This window comes from Podarcis filfolensis, assembly GCF_964270895.1.
Source record: "Podarcis filfolensis genome assembly, chromosome: 5".
Taxonomy (NCBI): Eukaryota; Metazoa; Chordata; class Lepidosauria; order Squamata; family Lacertidae; genus Podarcis; species Podarcis filfolensis.
The window spans coordinates 64,689,692-64,707,613 of record NC_139608.1 but is presented as its reverse complement, the minus strand read 5'-3'; the positions used below and the strand labels follow the sequence as shown (position 1 = coordinate 64,707,613).

General features: G+C 43.5%; 1 protein-coding gene across 1 annotated transcript; it reads left to right on the top strand.

Annotated features, from left to right (window-relative positions):
- The first annotated feature begins 3,884 nt into the window (after positions 1–3,884).
- Positions 3,885–12,799, top strand: LOC310762743 (putative lysosomal acid lipase/cholesteryl ester hydrolase). The gene is made up of 9 exons (XM_083614215.1): positions 3,885–3,989; positions 5,895–5,988; positions 6,838–7,036; positions 7,924–8,033; positions 8,622–8,758; positions 10,231–10,377; positions 11,094–11,165; positions 11,316–11,381; positions 12,016–12,799. Exons 1-9 carry the CDS (start codon positions 3,891–3,893, stop codon positions 12,241–12,243), a joined length of 1,152 nt encoding a protein of 383 aa, XP_083470341.1. The 5' UTR covers positions 3,885–3,890; the 3' UTR covers positions 12,244–12,799.
- The last annotated feature ends 5,123 nt before the right edge of the window (positions 12,800–17,922 follow it).

Below are 17,922 nucleotides of genomic sequence, written 5' to 3'. Positions count from 1 at the left end.
TCTTCTTGCACCTGCCTATGAATCTTGCATGGTTCATTCATGCCTTCAAGCCTGCCGGCCTGCCTGCTGGTTTAGAAAGTTTATTGCTAGTTCGTGTATGTGGTATTCTTTGATTGCTGTCTGAGTGAATAAAGCTGGTTCCTGAGTCTAGGGCTGTGGTTCCCAATGTGGGGCACATGCCCCACAGGGGGGCTATTTGATCTTTAAGGGGGGCAATTTGAGAATGAGTTAAACCAAGTTAATGGCCTTTTACGCTTCCTCCACGTGAATAGGAGTTTACTTTTTGAAAAATAAGAATTATATGTTTGGGGGGGGGGCACCAGGATTTTAGAGAGGCTTAGGTGAGGCGTGGCCAAAAAAAGGTTGGGAAACACTGTTCTAGGGTCTGCCTTTGCTATAAGAGAGGGGCCAACACCAAGAGGGATCTGCATTGTGGGTTGGCACATCGGGGGGGGGCACAGGGCAGGGGGTGACCCTTCTGTCTATCAGGAAATGGAATTGTAGGCCAGGCACTGTAAGAGACAGGCCTGTGACCCTTAGCCACGGTGAGACCTTGCGGGATGGGGAGTTGGGTTTGGTGGGGTTCCCCCTCAATGGGAAATTTGTGGGGAGGGTGTTGTTGCTGTGGAATTACTGCCTTTTGCCCGACAGTATGAGAAAATCATCATCATAAGATGTGTCTGCTACTAGGTCCTAGATTATTATCTGTGGCCCTAAACCCTCAACTGTACATTAGGACTTTGATGGCAAGATGTTATTAGTATACTGATGATGCTCAGCTCTGTTTCTCCACAAAATCTGGACCTGAAGATGCAAATCAGGTTCTGGACTAGTGCCTCGATGCAATGGTGGGATGGATGAGGGAAAGGTAAGCTGAACTTCCATTATGAGAGGACATCTGGGGATCTGGGGAACATCAGGGTTATCCAGTGTGTGTGTGGGATGGGCTGGCTCTGCAGAACATATGTTCAAGCAGAGAGATCCCACCTCCGTTCCAGGGGAGAGCAATGACAATCTCTAGGCATACGGCCAAAGCCTCCCCTCAAACAACCCCTTTAACGGGGAGCCCTGGTATCACCACCGCAAAGAGGAGGAGGGTGTGGGTCATGCAGGGAAATTCCTTTCCGGCCCTTCAACAGCGACCTTGACATAGCAGCGCCCGCGTACCCGTGGAGAAAAGGTTAACCTGCAAAAGAAGTCTTAACTGAGGGTGGGTAGGGTGGGAGAAGCTCTGAAGCCAACTGACAATTCCCAGGTAAGATCCACCTTCTATTGTGTGGGCTGGTAGTCCCTCCCCCTACCTGGTCTCGTCACCTTGGCAACGCTTCCCCAGGCGGGATTGGGCAAGTGACTGAGGTAGGCGGAGACCTCCAATTATCCCACCTGGAGGAAGGTGAAGCCAAGCCTGTGCTAATGGTGCCGCATAGGGCCCAGGGGCTGGGTGCAATCACGCAAAGGGCGCTCCCCATTTAATGTGGGGAGCGGTCATTGCCTGCAGACAGTCTCTGCAGCAGAGTGTAAATCAGCAATCCTTGAAGCTATCTGAGACCCAGGAAGAGGATTTTATGATGCTCTTTCCTCACTGAAGGCGAGGTTGCCATGGTAACATGGGACAGCTGAAATAGCTATAATAAATGCTGGGTCCCTAAATTTGGATGCTGAAATTGAACATAGTTTCCTTGGTTCTGTGGTGTTGCAGAAGCGAATTCTTACCACATAGACAACTTTCTCTACTATATGTTTTTAGCTTGGAGTAGAATGTTTTTTTTTTGAATTCTTTATTTCCAGTTTTTAACTCTGTCTTTTATTGGTCATTTTAATGTTAGTTTCGTGGTTTTTTGGGTAAATTTATTACTATTATTTATTAGATTTATATACCATCCCTTCATCACAAGATCTCAGGGCGGTTCACTCACACATTCTATATACAGTGGTACCTCGGGTTACAGACACTTCAGGTTACAGACGCTTCAGGTTACAGACTCAGCTAACCCAGAAGTAGTACCTCGGGTTAAGAACTTTGCTTCAGGATGAGAACAGAAATCATGCGGTGATGGCATGGTGGCAGCGGGAGGCCCCATTAGCTCCCCCTCAAGTGGTGCTTCAGGTTAAGAACAGTTTCAGGTTAAGAACGGACCTCCAGAACGAATTAAGTTTTTAACCCAAGGTACCATTGCACAATAAAGCAATAGAAATTTTGTTTAAATAAATAGATACATAAAATGCAGTGCACCCTGTCTACTGTATAGAAACAACACTTTTGAATTAAAGGATTTAGCCAACAAAGTTGTCCTGTTCACACAAAGACTTCTGCTTGTGCAATGGAGTTTCCTCTTCCTTTAGTTCCTCCCACCCACCATGCTCCCCCAAATCTGTACTTGATCTCCACCCAACTTTCCAGAGCAAATTTCAGGGGGCCCAGGGATGAAAGGGAAGGGGGAAAAGAAACGCCTCTTCAAAGGCAGAATTCCTTGCAAAAATGAGGTTACTTGGTTGGATACGTTAGTGAAATGGAAGAATAATTTAGATATCCTATCATAGCAGGTTGTGAAAGCCATGGCACTGGAACGATGAAACAAGCATTATGTATTAAACTGGTTATACCGGACTTTTTTTATGAGAATACGTCAAAATAATGAAAGCAAATTAACATCGTGGGAAACTATTTATATGAACTTTAGATGTGAGTATTTCTTTACATCTGTGCATGGAGAGTCGATTGGCCTTTTTCGGTCCTCATTTTGTCTTTTGGGACAATGAATTTTTTTAAGGCATTGGAGATTTTTAGGTTTCTGCTTCTCTTGTAGCTCTCCAGAGCTCAAATATTATAGTCAGTATATACTTTTAATGATTTGTATTTGTACTTGGATTTGGATTTGTTTTTGGCATCCATCTGTCTTGGGAGACAATTTAGGAGTGCACTTTCAGGAGTGAAGTCAAACTGCTGGAGAGTTAAAGCACCTGCTGTGGCTGTAGAGACAGATACAGGAGAGACATGTTTTATCACAGGTAAGGCAGATGAAGGCGTCCGATTCTGTTGCAGCAGATGCACTGTGGTTTTTCTTCTCTCTGTGCTTCTCTAATTCTCATTTTTTCATCTGGTCACTGCTGTGGATACGTGGCATGACTGTCTGTCTCCAGGATTTGTAGGGGGCAGCTATTGCCTGGTTTAAAACACAAACCCTTTCTGTCATGTAAAACAGAAATAAAGATAATGGGGGGAAATAAATATGGCTTTGTAAATGAAGATTTGGGCAATAGTTGTGTTACATGTGATTATTACCAATAATGTGTTATATTTAATTAAGCCCTGAAGAAAATTCCCTTCTCTAACAAAGCAGAATGCACCTTAATATTCACTTCTCTGAAAAATGTGAGTTTAGGCAGTTCCCATTTCTCTGCTTTTCTGTAAAGTTTTCATTCTTCAGTTACATGGAATAAAGGGCATTACTGTTATTTTGAATCCAGTGGAAATGTCAGTCACCTGCTGAACTTAATTCTAACATGCGTAAGCATAAGCATTCATGGACTGAAACCCTTTCTTTATAGATTGGTAATTTTATAAAGGGCTTGCCGATCAGAAGGTCGGCAGTTCGAATCCCCGTGACAGGGTGAGCTCCCATTGTTCAATCCCAGCTCCCGCCAACCTAGCTGTTTAATTGCCTTGGGAGCAATTAAAATGCAAAAAGAAATGCATGTTCCCTGAGCAGAAGAGAGTGGAGCCCTAGCTGCTTGTGATCTGAGCAAACTGCATCTGTGAATGAAGCCTAAGACTGCCATGTCACACGACTGGCTCATGTTCAGCAGCTTTTCAACTAAAAAGTAGATCCATTTCATCACTAAAAGAAAAAAGGTTTCTCTAAAATAATCCGTTTTTCAGGTGTTCCAGGATGTGGCTGCTGGTTATCATGATGGTTGTACAAGGCACTGTGAATCCAGTAGAATCCAAGAGCAAAACAGAAGTGAATCCTGAAGTATATATGAATATTGTAAGTTAAGCTCTTGAGACAAAGCAGCACTATAGCAGTGTTAGTGATAGTTTGCCCTGGTTCACACGTTTGGTAGGGATGCAGTGGTGGAAAGTGGCAGCAAATCTTCCTACCTTGCAGGTGGCTGTCACAGTGAACTGGGCCATCTACATAAGTGCCTGACTATGTGAGCGCCCAATTAAACTAATTCTTTCTCTCTCTTTCATTGGGGAAAATTCACATATTTTGACTTAATAGGATCTGAAGGGCCCAGTTCATGGTGAATCTACAGTATTCTGGTGCCTTCCATGACCAAACAGGGAAACTTGGGCCATGTTATTTTTATTCAAGAGTACTGAAGAACTGTCAGCAATGTCCAATATGCGTAAAATATAAAGTTTATACACATTGAAGTCTGCAAATGAAAACTTTTACATAAGTTTTCTCTCTCTTCAAATTAGAGAGGCAAGAGAGGTTTGTCTCTAGGTAAATGCGGCTAGGAGAGTGTTTAGGCTAACCGATGACTCATTCTGAAAACCAAGAGATCTTTCATAGGAGGAAGGTCAAACTTGAGAACTCATTGTCCACGCTGATGAACATGCAAATTGCTTAGCATCTATCTATGGGACCAGAGACAGGAAGGTTTATTGAACTGTATTAAAGACCCAAAAGAAGGCAGAACCACATTGATTGCTGGTTTAACAGCAATGTGCTGCTTTGCATTTTGTAATGTTTATTTGGAACTATTTCAAGATTGTTTCCAGTAAAGCTTTGGAACTCATTTTTTGTGTTGGAAAGCAAATTCTCATAGCTCTTTGTTTCTTAGAAATGGCTGAGTCCCCCCCAAAGACTTTCTACATCCAAAGAGATTTCAGAATATGCTATGACAGAAGGCCTCTTCAAGTGTTTAGCCTGAACATGCAAGTGCAAAATGTGTGCCTGAAGATGGTGCCGCAGCTCTCCGCTTCTGGCTTCCCTGTGTTGAGCAGGTCTGAGTGGAACTTACAACTGGCTTACCAGCTTCCTCACTATTTGGCACTCTGTGTTATCAGGGGTCACTTTTGTGAAGAAGCTTCTAAACATGTTTATCCAAGTGCCCCTGCTAGCCCCTTCTGGCATGACAACCTCTCTGGAAGCACATGATTTGTTTCATTAGATATATATTGCTCTATACTTTAAAACGTTTCAGAGCAATTTCGCTCTATAAGACGGACCAGACCACAAGATGCACCTAGTTTTTGGAGGAGGAAAACAAGAAAAAAAATATTCTGAATCTCAGAAGCCAGAACAGCAAGAGGGATCGCTGCGCAGTGAAAGCAGCAATCCCTCTTGCTGTTCTGGCTTCTGGGATAGCTGTGCAGCCTGCATTTGCTCCATAAGACGCACACACATTTCCCCTTACTTTTTAGGAGGGAAAAAGTGAGACTTATAGAGCAAAAAAATACGGTACACTGTACCTCATATTAAAACAAGATCTTTATTTTTTGAGCTATGACTCTCTGTTTGCTGCTCCTCATTTGCTGGTCTTCATTCACTTGGAAGATGCCTTCTCATCCCCCACCCCATACGTGAATACAAAGAGTGGAAAAATACATACAGTGGAACCTTGGTTCTTGAACGGGTTAGTTGGTGAACAAATCGGCCCCCAAACACCAAAAACTTGGAAATAAGTGCTCCAGTTTTTGAACGTTTTTCAGAAGCCGAACGTCCTAGTGCAGGAAGCTCTTGCAGCCAATCGGAAGCTGCACCTTGTTTTTTGAACGGTTTTGGGAGTCGAATGAACTTCTGGAACAGATTAGGTTCAAGAACCAAGGTTCCACTGTATTTGTTCCCATGAACAATTCAACAGACCAAACTCGACTCATAGTAAAGTCAGGACAAAATTCATTTCGTCACACCAATGTTAGGATTTTCTAATTCCTGCAGAGTGAAAAAATCCGGTACTGGGGATATCCTTCTGAAGAATACGAAGTTATTACAAAGGATGGCTACTTCCTGAGCCTGAACAGAATTCCAGGAGGTAAACTTGAGGATGAAAGTCGATTGTAATAGAGGAAATAAAGGCTGCCTCTTTGCACACTAGCCTTCTTCTTTTCTCCTCAAAGAGCACAGTTTGGGCCAATAAGGAAAAAGCACCACCAATGTACAGTGCAACAACACTGTTACTGGCACAGACCTTCAGTCTCTACAACTGCCTCATCAGGGCAAGGCCTACCGAAAAGAGCTGCTGTGCTTATTAGACCTGGCACTCCTGAGCTGATCCTGTTTCTTCTAATAAAGCGTTAACGTCACTCCTTGCAATTAATTGGTGGTTCCCTCTGGCTCCCTCTTGACAGTGCGCTTGGTACCGTCTTAAACAGGCAGCCCGGAGGACCAACAGTGCAGGACAGACTGACAGACAACCAGTTAGGATGCCCTCCTGTGAGCGATTGGCTAGAATGCTGATAAAGGTCATGAGACTATGAATTGTGATTGATGTGCAATGCCAAATGAAACAACCATGTAATGCAGATGTGACTAAAACTACATCTGCTGTAATTTCCTCTTCTGTAAAGCTGCTAAAACTATTTATGAGATGGGGGAAAGCTGCTGAGGGCACTCTGATTTGGATCCAATAATTTTAGGGTGGATATGCATGTATACTTTCTCTCTCTCTCTCTCTCTCTCTCTCTCTCTCTCTCTCTCTCTCTCTCTGTCATACACAGTGCCAGTTGTCTTCCATTCCATGAAAAGAGAACCTAGGACTCTTTGAAACTAGCCTCTTCATTTCCATACAAAACATTTTAGCCACTGTACGCTGCACTCTTAGTATGAGCATTATGAGTGGCATTATAGAGGTTTAAACTTCTGAAGCTTTTTCATTTTCCAGGCTTAAAGGCCACCATATTGCTGATTCATGGTTTGGGCTTGGAAGGCAGCGACTGGATAGCAAATACGCCTCATCAGAGCCTGGGTTTCATACTAGCAGATGCCGGATATGATGTCTGGATTGGAAACAACAGAGGAAACTCTTGGTCGAGAAGACACAAAAACCTTACCATTGAAGAAGAAGCATTTTGGGATTTCAGGTAAGTTCAGAAAAGACTGGAATTCAGCACTCAATGGACTGTTGTGTTTTTCCCCCTTTGAAGATCTCCCCTGTGTGAAATAACTCAACAAGGTATACTTGATGATTTGTAAGTGTAATCAATATGAGATAAAGTTTCATAATTTTATATATGTGCAAAATGTTTTTCAATAGTTCACAAGGACATACGCATTGAACACACTCTGGAAATGAAAGAAAACTCAGCTCAGTGCATCTACACTGACTGGAAATACATCTCCAGAATTTTAGAGAAAGTATCCCAGAAATAATTGAGGGTGGCAGGATTGATCCTGGGACATTGCAGGTGCTTGATTTCTTGGCCCTGGAAAATTATACGCACAGTTTTGGTCACAGTTTTGAGGGTGGGTTAATGAATATTGGGTCAAAGGTCAGAAGAACCCCAGCTCTATCATGGCACTGTCTCAATCCAAGTTGCATCTCCCACAGGTAACTTTGAAGACAGACTCCTGGTCCTGAATAGTTTGATCCTAAGCATATTTACTCAGAAGTAGTGATGGGTGAACTACTCTTGACTTGATTCAGAATTCGGCTGAGCAAAAGAGCTTGACATTTTTTTGGAGGGAATGCCCCTCTGAAAACTCTCACACTGCTAATGATGTCACTAGACATGTGATGAGGTCAGTGATGGTATAAATGGATACTTACCTCCTGGCAGACTTACTCCAGGATTGTAACCATAAACTGTTTTCACTCAGCCTGAAACCAAATGTTCCTGGAAAATATTCTCTTTCTACATATTTATCGGAAGATCATTTAATCTTACCTTCTCTTTGCTAAAATAGCCAGTGCATGTAAGCATAGCATAGCACACACACTTAATTATTACGGATGTCTCCTGACTTGCAGTTTTCATGAAATGGGCATCTATGACCTTCCTGCCATGACAGACTTTATTCTGCAGAAAACCGGACGGGATAAAATCTACTGTGGTGGCCATGCTCAGGGATCCACCATAGGTATGTGAAGCATAAAAGTTGGCATTTAGCTGTGAAAAAGACATGTGTAGTCTGTGACTGCATTATTTGCTCTCTCCCCCCACACTCAGGGGCAGTAGAAATGCAGGGGAACACATGTCAGGTGTGTTTTATCCAAGAATCAGATTAACTGAAAAGGCTGAGTGCTGAACTTCATCCTGGCTGATTGGAGAATGCAAATATCAGCCCTGTCATCACATTCACTGTTGCACAACACACACCTATTGCATTGTTTAACCTACTTGTACTCTGAGACTCAAAATGACTTGCTGTGAAGAGGTCCAGACATAAAGGTGGTTTGTATAGACTGCAGGGCCTTAACAATATTTCCAGTTTTGCCATTTACCTTCTTTCCTTTCATCTGCATAACAGGTAGGTACACACCAATCAACAGTACTAGGCATCTAGAGTCTAGAAAACTGCCCAATCTAATTCTATATACACACAGGTTGACAATTTAAATTACTGATTTGGTTACAAGTTTTTGACTGTAAATACTGATTTGCTTTGCACACCATCCCCTCCCCATTAAAAGAATGCTAAATGGAATTTATCATCTTTTCCTCCCAGCTTTTGTTGCATTTTCTGTAATCCCTCAAATGTCTGAAAAAATAAAGATGTTTTTTGCCATGGGGCCTGCATACACGCTCCACTTCAGTATAAGTCCCATTATACGAGTGCTGCGTATGCCTAACACATTGTTCAAGGTATGTGTAAAAGGGTGATTTTCTTATTATCATGTAGGGTTTACAAGATCAGTAATGTCAAGTGTTACGTTCTTATCCAAGTTTTATAGGAAAATAAAAATAAACAAGCAAGGCTAGCTTTTGGGGGGGGAAATAAAACTAAATTCATTTACTTTTTGTCATAGATGCCATCTCTGGTGCACCGGGTGCCAAGGCACCCACAAAATGTTCTCTGTCGGTGCCCTGCCAGGCAACCCAATGTGTTGCATGCTGCGGTGGGTCGCTCTGTCATGCCCTCCCACGGCGGGGGCGATGTATGACACCATGCACGTGTGCTGGGCACTATCAGTGTTGGGTGGAACCTGGTATTCCTGCCTCAGTTGCCTCAGTTTCCAAATGTTTTGGAACTCGAACGGTCTTCCAGAATGGATTACGTTCAAGAACCGAAGTACCACTGTATTCTGGGCACACTGTCTCTGCCTCTGGAGGCAGAACAGAGCAGGAAGCTTGTCAGAGAAATAGTGGGACCATGAAAATAGCAGGGTGCAAAGGATCCACTCAACTCCCCTCTACACGCACACATTGGAATGATGCTAAGGGGAAAGCATACGGGTATAAAAATGGGCCACAACTTTATTTAATTTACAGGGAACTGTAATAAGCAGAAGTTGTCTAACTCCACCCCTGCAGCAGGGCAAGAGCTAAGAGGACACATCTCCCACTGTCTAGCTTACATAGCACCATACAATCATAGAGTTGGAAGGGACTTCCAATGGTCATCTAGTCCAACCCACTGCAATGCAGGAGATTCCACAACCTCCTGAGGGAGACTGTTCCAATGTTGAACATGGGCAACTGCCTTCCATCCTGACTCCAAGGACCAGATCAGTCAATTGGCTGATATCTCGTTCTTACCTGCTTATCTTAAAGTATGCCAATGACATATCTGACTGCCTCGTCTCATCTTAGCTTAGATGTAATGTTGCCAGCAGGGCCCAAGAGTAGTTCCCCTCCCACATTCCTTTGAGCCAACTGGCTGTGAGAGGGTGATTGGTTAAATAACTCTTCAGCATTAAGATGCCTCAGGCCATGTAGCCTAGCTCTAAACCCTTCATTGTCCACACCGAACCTGCCAGAAGAGGGAGCTAGCTCAGATTTCACTTTCTTACCCATCTGCATGCAGGAGAATACATAGAATGAGTTGAGTCATCATCAAAGCATGGGTAATTTGTTGTGAGTTGCTTTGGAAGCCTTCACAACTGAAAGCTGGCCTATAAATATAGCAGAATCATAGAAGGGACCCTGAGTGTCACCAACCCAACCCCTGCAATGCAGGAATTAAGTAAATAAAATTAGTAATTATGTAAATAATGCATTTGATCAAGTCAGGACAGCAAAATCTGTAATCCTGGTTAAAATTATAATATGAACATCTGTTGCTGTATTAGGAAATATACTGGTTCACCATGTAAAGAGTCTCTGGATTTTTACAGATTATATTTGGCACGAAAGAATTCTGCCTGCTGAGTCCCAAACTCAAAGAAATTTTGGCTCAAAAATGCAGCTGCCGACCAGTTGATGTAATCTGCAAACAAGCTCTTTTACTTATCAGTGGATTCAACGAGAAAAATTTAAATGCGGTATTTATGTGTGCTTGATAAATATCCCTCCTACTATACACTTTTCTATTCACACTGCTCAAATAGGCTTAATTCAAGCAATAAAAATACTTAATATGAAAAGCACCAGGAAAACTCTCCAGCACAAATAATAAAATTGATTATTCTGGGTGCTTGATTTCAAAGTAAAGAAGTTACAAAGTCGAGCCTGAGGTGTACGGATTTTAACCTGCTGGAAAATAAGACCACTTTCAAGAGTTTGTCGGACGTGGCTCCTGCAAAGTCAAAGGTTGGATGTGTCACTGGCCTCTGAATCACTGTGAACTCCAAGTTAAGAAGGACTGACTTATGACTTCTTAAAGGGGTGCCAGTTACCTATCTATACATGCGTTCCTTGAGCCATCAGCAATACACTTGAGCAACTAATACAATAGCACGTGGCTGCTTTTGATCAGCACAGCACTTATCCCTCCTTAACTTATCCCAGGAAGCCATGCTACGCATGCACACAAGGCTATGTCTCCATACACACCAAAACTTTAAAGCTCATTCAAAGCAAGCACCAAAGAACCTGGGAGCTGTAGTTTAAGGGTGCTGGAAATTGCAGTTCTAGGGGGATGGTCTTTGTATGGTCTTTCAAAGCCTGGTATGCACACAGCTGCAGACACTGTTTCTTGCAGCTTGTAGTGCAAAAACCTCTGAAGTGGAAGGAGATTTAAATGCACCTTTTCTTTCAGAGCCGAACTGATGTGTACACATCAATATTCCCGGATTATACTTCTGTGAAAAATTTAATCCACTGGAACCAGGTACAGTTAGGAAATTCCTTACCTCTGATATAGAGCAATAATTGTGAAATACTCTTCTTAAATCGTTTCCTCTCCTGATAATCTCTGCTTTGATGTCTTGGCAGAAGCACACAGGCTCACACAGCTTTGGTGTTATGTTTCATTTTCTAGTCTGGTAGAACTGGGGAATTCAAATACTTCGATTATGGCCCAAAAAACATAGATAAATACAAACAGGTATGTATATTTTTGCTTGGATTGGATAAGGATGACTAGGAAAGGTCTGGTTCCAGCAGTGGCGGAGCAAGCCGATCAGGCGCCTGGGGTGGCATGCGTGCCCTGCGCCCAGTAGCAGGGTGATCCGGGGCAGGATGCTCCACGGGGCCTCCAAGGAGTCTGCCTGCCTCCTCCCACTCAGCTGCCCTACAGCTGAGAGGGAGGCGGCGGGTGGACTGTTCGGAGCAGTGCGGAGCCTGTGGGTGCCCAAGCCACCATGTCACTCCCAGGAGAGATGCTTGGCTCGGGTGCACTGCAGGCCCCATGGTGAGTGCTGCCTGGCATTTTGTCACCCCCTTCAGTGGTGACACCTGGGTCAGACCTCCCCCACCGTACCCCCACCCTCCACCCCAGGTTCCAGTGTCCTACGTTACACACGTGTTCTAATTATCTCCATTCGCAACTTCCACCTCTGAAATTTTTTGACCAAAAATAGTAGTTGACTGGTATAGTAATACTTCCACAAGGCTCTTGAGCTTTGCTGAGAGGGCATGGCTGGGAATCCCTTGAATTAGAGTTTAGAAATTCTAAAATTGCTTTAGATTACATTTCAGTGGCATCCGTAGTTTATTCTCATTTTTTCTTCTTTTCACAGATGACTCCACCCTTCTACAAGATAGAAGAGATCACAGTCCCAATTGCTATGTGGAGCGGAGGACAAGACTGGGTTTGCAGGCCAAAGGAAGCTGCGCAGCTGCGGTCTCGAATCCCTCACCTTGTTTACCATAAGGAGTATCCAGACTGGGACCACTGGGACTTCATTTGGGGCATTGATGCTCATCAGCAGATGTACATGGAAATCCTTGACCTGATGCAGAAATAGCTGTGGGATTTCTCTTTTGTTATGCAATGATTTTTCTTTAAAACACTGGTCTTCCACTGACACTATAGCAGCATTGGAAACACCCATGCTGCTACATGATTTAATGTCTGCAACAAAATCAGAAAACTCTACACTTGCACTATATAAAATCCTACTCAACAGGAAGAAATATGATTTAGAATTTGATAGACAAAAATGGAGTGAAGAGTTAGGGGTACAGATAACAAATGATATATGAGAGTCAAGTATAAAATCAACAGAAATAGCCTCTATGGATCTAAGACTAAGACTTATTCAACAGAAAATAATATTCAGAGCCCACTGGACTCCAGCAAAACTATACCAAAGGAAAATAACAAGTGCAGACAACTGCTGGAGATGTGGGAGTAAAAATGAGAATTAGCACATATGTTGATTAACTGCCCGATGATAAGATCATTTTGGTGCGAGGTGAGGATATTTATAGCAAGAGTAATAAAAAGAAATTCTTATTTAGGAGAACTGAATCTAATTCTAAATTATATTCTGGAAATGTGGGAGATTTCAAAGGGTCAAAAAAATTGGATGTACAGCTAAATTATATAGTGTCAGCTATATTAGAAGCAAAAAAACTTGTTTTGATGAATTGGAAGAGCCACAATAAGATTCCATTGAGCACATGGATTGATAATATGGACAGATTAGCTACATACGAACAAATTGCATGTTGCTGCAAAATAAGAATGGCTAAATATGAAGAAATATGGAACAAATATTTAAGCGATAAGGTGGATAGTGACAGGAAGTAGGGGGAGGAGAGAGAGGTGGGAAAATATTGTTTAAAAAGGTGTAGTCATAGGTATATCAGTGTATTCAAATCTGAATTGTTAAATTGTGTTGTCATTATGGTTTTTGCTGTATGTGTCTTTTGCGGTTGATGTTTGTATGAAAAAATGATTAAATAAATTTTAAAAAAGTAGTTTTCCATTTCCTCTAAAAGTTTTTGTGAGTTGGAAGCAGGAGAACAAGCTATACATCTTAAATCTAAATGTTGTGTTTCATAATGGACGCTCACCGTTTCCCCAGTGGGCATCAGTTGCAGACCATCCCACTCCACCTCCTTCCCAGCAGCCAGACCCACATGGTCACTGTCCGATGTGGAATCCCCCCCCCCCAGCCATCACAGCTGTGGAGGTGTACCTGCCTGGCCAGTGAACTGAGTTCCAACGGGTCAATCAGGGCCCAAGTTATGGGGGAATTTCATTGCTGTTCTGTCATGATCAGCACTTTGAACTGGGACTTGAATCAGCAGCCACTGCAGTTGTGCCAGTATTGGTGGTATATGCTCAAACCGTCTTGTTCTGGTGAGCGTCTGGCCATTGCATTTTGCACCAGCTGAAGTTTCTGAATTGCCTTCAAAGGCAGCCCCACGTATAACACATTGCAGTAATCCAACCAAGAGGTTACCAGAGCCTAAACCACAGAAGTTAGACTATCCCTGTCGTCGCCTGTATTATTAATTCTTATATTATTATTATCATTGGTTACATGCCATTGGTATTCATGGTGGGTGGCTGTTTATTGTCATGCTGTGCACGCTCATTCATGATCTCAAAACTGAGCACAAATTTGCTCACATTTTGGGATGCATGGAGCAGTGGGGTAGCATTGGAGGACAGAGCCAGAACCATAGCTAGGTGATCTTGCACCCCTGGCAGAACCGTCCAGATTGCGCCCCCTAGCCATGGACAAATTACCGTATTTTTCGCCCTATAGGACGCACTTTCCCCCCTCCAAAATTGAAGGGGAAATGTGTGTGCGTCCTATGGGGCGAATGCAGGCTTTCGCTGAAGGTGCGCACCGACCCCTCTCGCTCTCCAGGCTTCAGGAAGCTATCCGCAAGCCTTGGGAGCCCGCAGGAGTTCCTGCCGGGCTCCCGAGGCTTGCGGATAGCAGCCAGTTCTGGGGGCTGGGGTCGGGGGAAGCTCAGGTTTCCCCCGCCCCAGCCCCGTGCCTGGGGGGGGGGAATAAATATTTTTTCTTTATTTCCCCCATCACCAAAACTAGGTGCGCCCTATAGGGCGAAAAATACAGTAGCTCTTATTTCCGCCTCTCCTCTAACCCCCTTCTACCCATTCAATTCACCCTCTATTAAAAACCATTTCTTATGAGGCAATAAAGGTAAAGGTACCCCTGCCCGTATGGGCCAGTCTTGACAGACTCTAGGGTTGTGCTCTCATCTCACTCTATAGGCCGGGAGACAGCGCTGTCCGCAGACACTTCCGGGTCACGAGGCCAGCGTGACGAAGCTGCTCTGGCGAGCCAGCGCAGCACACGGAACGCCGTTTACCTTCCCGCTAGTAAGCGGTCCCTATTTATCTACTTGCACCCAGGGGTGCTTTCGAACTGCTAGGTTGGCAGGCGCTGGGACCGAGCAACGGGAGCGCACCCCGCCGCGGGGATATGAACCGCCGACCATGCAATCGGCAAGTCCTAGGCGCTGAGGTTTTACCCACAGCGCCACCCGCGTCCTACAGCGCCACCCACGTCCTTATGAGGCAATAATCAATATTTATATTTATGGACATACTTTTAGCTGATTTTGTGCCCCCCATCGCCTGCGCCCCTGGTGGGGGCCCACCTCACCACCCCTAGCTATGGCCCTGGACAGAGCTGTGTGTTTCATGCAGCCTACCCTGCACCCTCAAGCTCACCTCCTACCCTCATGTGTAGTGGAGGATATTGGCCTGTTGCCAGTCTGAAGGCTTTTGTATACAAAGGGGGCCATCTTGTCTTTTGCTTCTGGTAGCAAAATGCGTTGGGCTAGCCCTGAAATTCATCAGCACTAGAAGGCTAGAGTACACTTTCCAGTTGACTTCTATATCAGTTATCAGCTTCTGAGAATCAATCCACCAACAATGGGTAGACTTACTGTCTTGCCCCATGAAACAGCAGGCTGGAAAGCTTACTTGTGAATTGATGGCCCATTTGAAGAAAGGTTAGGGAGCCTACCCACAAGCTGACACACACATTAGACCAGGCGAAGTATTATTTAAAAAATTATAAGTAGAGATTTAGAGCTCATTGGTGAGTACACAACTTTTTTTTATGAAACAAGGACATATTGTTTTAATTTTCAGGTTTTTAAATAAATTGCATTATAAGAATTTAGAGTGGTTTTTTTTCCAGGGTCTTGCATACTGCTGCATTGTGGAATTTATTTATTGCAAATTGAACCTGCACACCAATATACAGTATGCTGCATGGTAAGTCCAACTTTTTATTAAGGTTTAATTGGAAACCCAGAGAGCTGTTATTTTTTTGTTAATTAGAAGCAACCTCCCCCATATTTTTTAGGAAGGTCTAGGTCCATGCACGAGGAGAAGACTCTTCAAGGTCCAAACACATATGGGCAAACCATTTGGAATGCAGCTTCTTTCAACAATATGTTTCAAGGCTTTGGACAATAGCATCTGTGTTCATGTGAGCTAATACTTTGTATAGAAATGTTGCAAAGGCATAAAAGATTGAGTCATTATTGCATATGCTATGGCTTTTGGCAATAGATTGGACATAGTTTAATTTTTTTGCATACAAATATTAAGGAAATATTGTTGTTGTTTAGTCATTTAGTCCTGTCCGACTCTTCGTGACCCCATAGACCAGAGCACGCCAGGCACTCCTGTCTTCTACCACCTCCCGCAGCTTGGTCAAACTCATGCTGGTAGCCTCGAGAACACTGTCCAACCATCTCGTCCTCTGTCGTCCCCTTCTTCTTGTGCCCTCAATCTTTCCAAACATCAGGGTCTTTTCCAGGGATTCTTCTCTTCTCATGAGGTGGCCAAAGTATTGGAAACGCAGCTACAGGATCTGTCCTTCCAGTGAGCACTCAGGGCTGATTTCCTTCAGAATGGATAGGTTTGATCTTCTTGCAGTCCATGGGACTCTCAAGAGTCTCCTCCAGCACAAGTTCATCTAAATCTTGACTTCATTTGTTTATCTGTAGATTTGATTTTCATAAACCTAGGCTGATATTTCTTGTAGAAAACTTTCAGGGACACATTTTTATATACTGCTTAATCTACAAAAACCTCCAAGGGGTTTAAAATAAAAAAATAGAAATCTTATTTTAAAAATACAAGTAAAACAAAATGTTAAAAAGAAACAGGTATGAAATCTAGCAACATATAAATTATATCACTTTTAAGCCAAATATACATAAGGCAATGAGAGATTAACATGCATCTGAAAGACACACGTTTGTGCATGTGTGCACAGTGCCAAACTCAGAAAGGAATGAAAATGCCACCAGAAATGTCACGATAAAGGCGGAATGGGGGTAGTGCAGTACAGAATGGGACATTCTTATATGCACAGTGCTGACATGTATGGGGCCCGGGAACAGAACCCCAGCATGAAATGCATGCAGACTGTAATATAATTACATGTTTGGGTAGGTCTGCTTAAGCCAAGAGGGTGGAACTCAACATTGTGGTATGGCGGACTTTCCAACTGCTCAAGCATTTCAGCTTGCCAGAGGGAACAATACCCCCTATCTTCTCCCCCTGTGTACTGTACTTGGGCTTCCCTGAACCCCCCCACCCCCCATGCCAATTTTGGAGGAGGGCAGAGGGTCAAAATCCCAATCGCACAAGTGGAAGGTTTGGTTTTTTTGCATGGTTTCTGCCGACAGTGCCTGTAAGGTTAATACCACCCAGAGTTTTTAGCAGGCTCTGAAAACAATACGCTGAAGGTGCTTGCCTAATATCAATGAACAGGATGTTCTAGAATATAAATGCTGGCAAACAGAAACCTTGCAACCATGGAATGAACATACATGGTGCTTGTAAACTGTGCTCCCCAGCTGTTAATGTTAAACCTTGAATTTGACCTGGAAATACATCAGCAGCCAGTGCAAATCTTTGAGCTGGGGTGTAACACGTGGACTCATTCTCATTCTTGTTTGGCAGCATTCTGCATTACATGCCATTTCTGCATCAAGTAGAAGGCCCCACACAGAGTACATTGCAGTAATCCAGTCATGAAGTTACCAGTGCCTGGACTTCTGTGGCCAAGCTATCTCCGTCCACAAATGACTCTAGATGTTGTAACAGCTGAAGTCAATGAAAAGCTTTCCTAGTCACCCTGTCACCTGGATCTCCAGTGATAAAGCTACACCCAGAAGCTGTTCCTTCAGAATAATTGGCCAATTTCTCAGACGCATGAACTCCTATCTTGCTCACAGTGCCCTCATCTTTCCAGATTCAAGCTCAGTTTATTTCCCCTCACTGGCCCACATCTGAACAAGAGCACTACAGAAGATGTGAATTGTTATTTAATGATATGCACATTAAACACCACTGGGACTTGAAGTAGAACTTGCTACTTCAGAGTACACTGGATGTTCGTGGGACAATCGGAAAAAACATGTGTGAATACACTCCCAGGCTGCAATTCTATGCTTAGGTTCTAGGGAGAAAGCCTGATAAAACTCTGTGGACTGGGTTGCGTGTCAGCCAGTAGTCTGCTACCTTAAACAGGTACATTTGATAAGATCACCCCACTGTTAGGTACAACACACACACCAGAAACTGTACACATAATGAAAAAGAAAGATGCTGAGCCCAGTAAATGAGCATGGCTGGATGACTTGAGGTGTTTATGAAGGAAACTTTCAGGTTTCCTTTTGCATTCATCAGA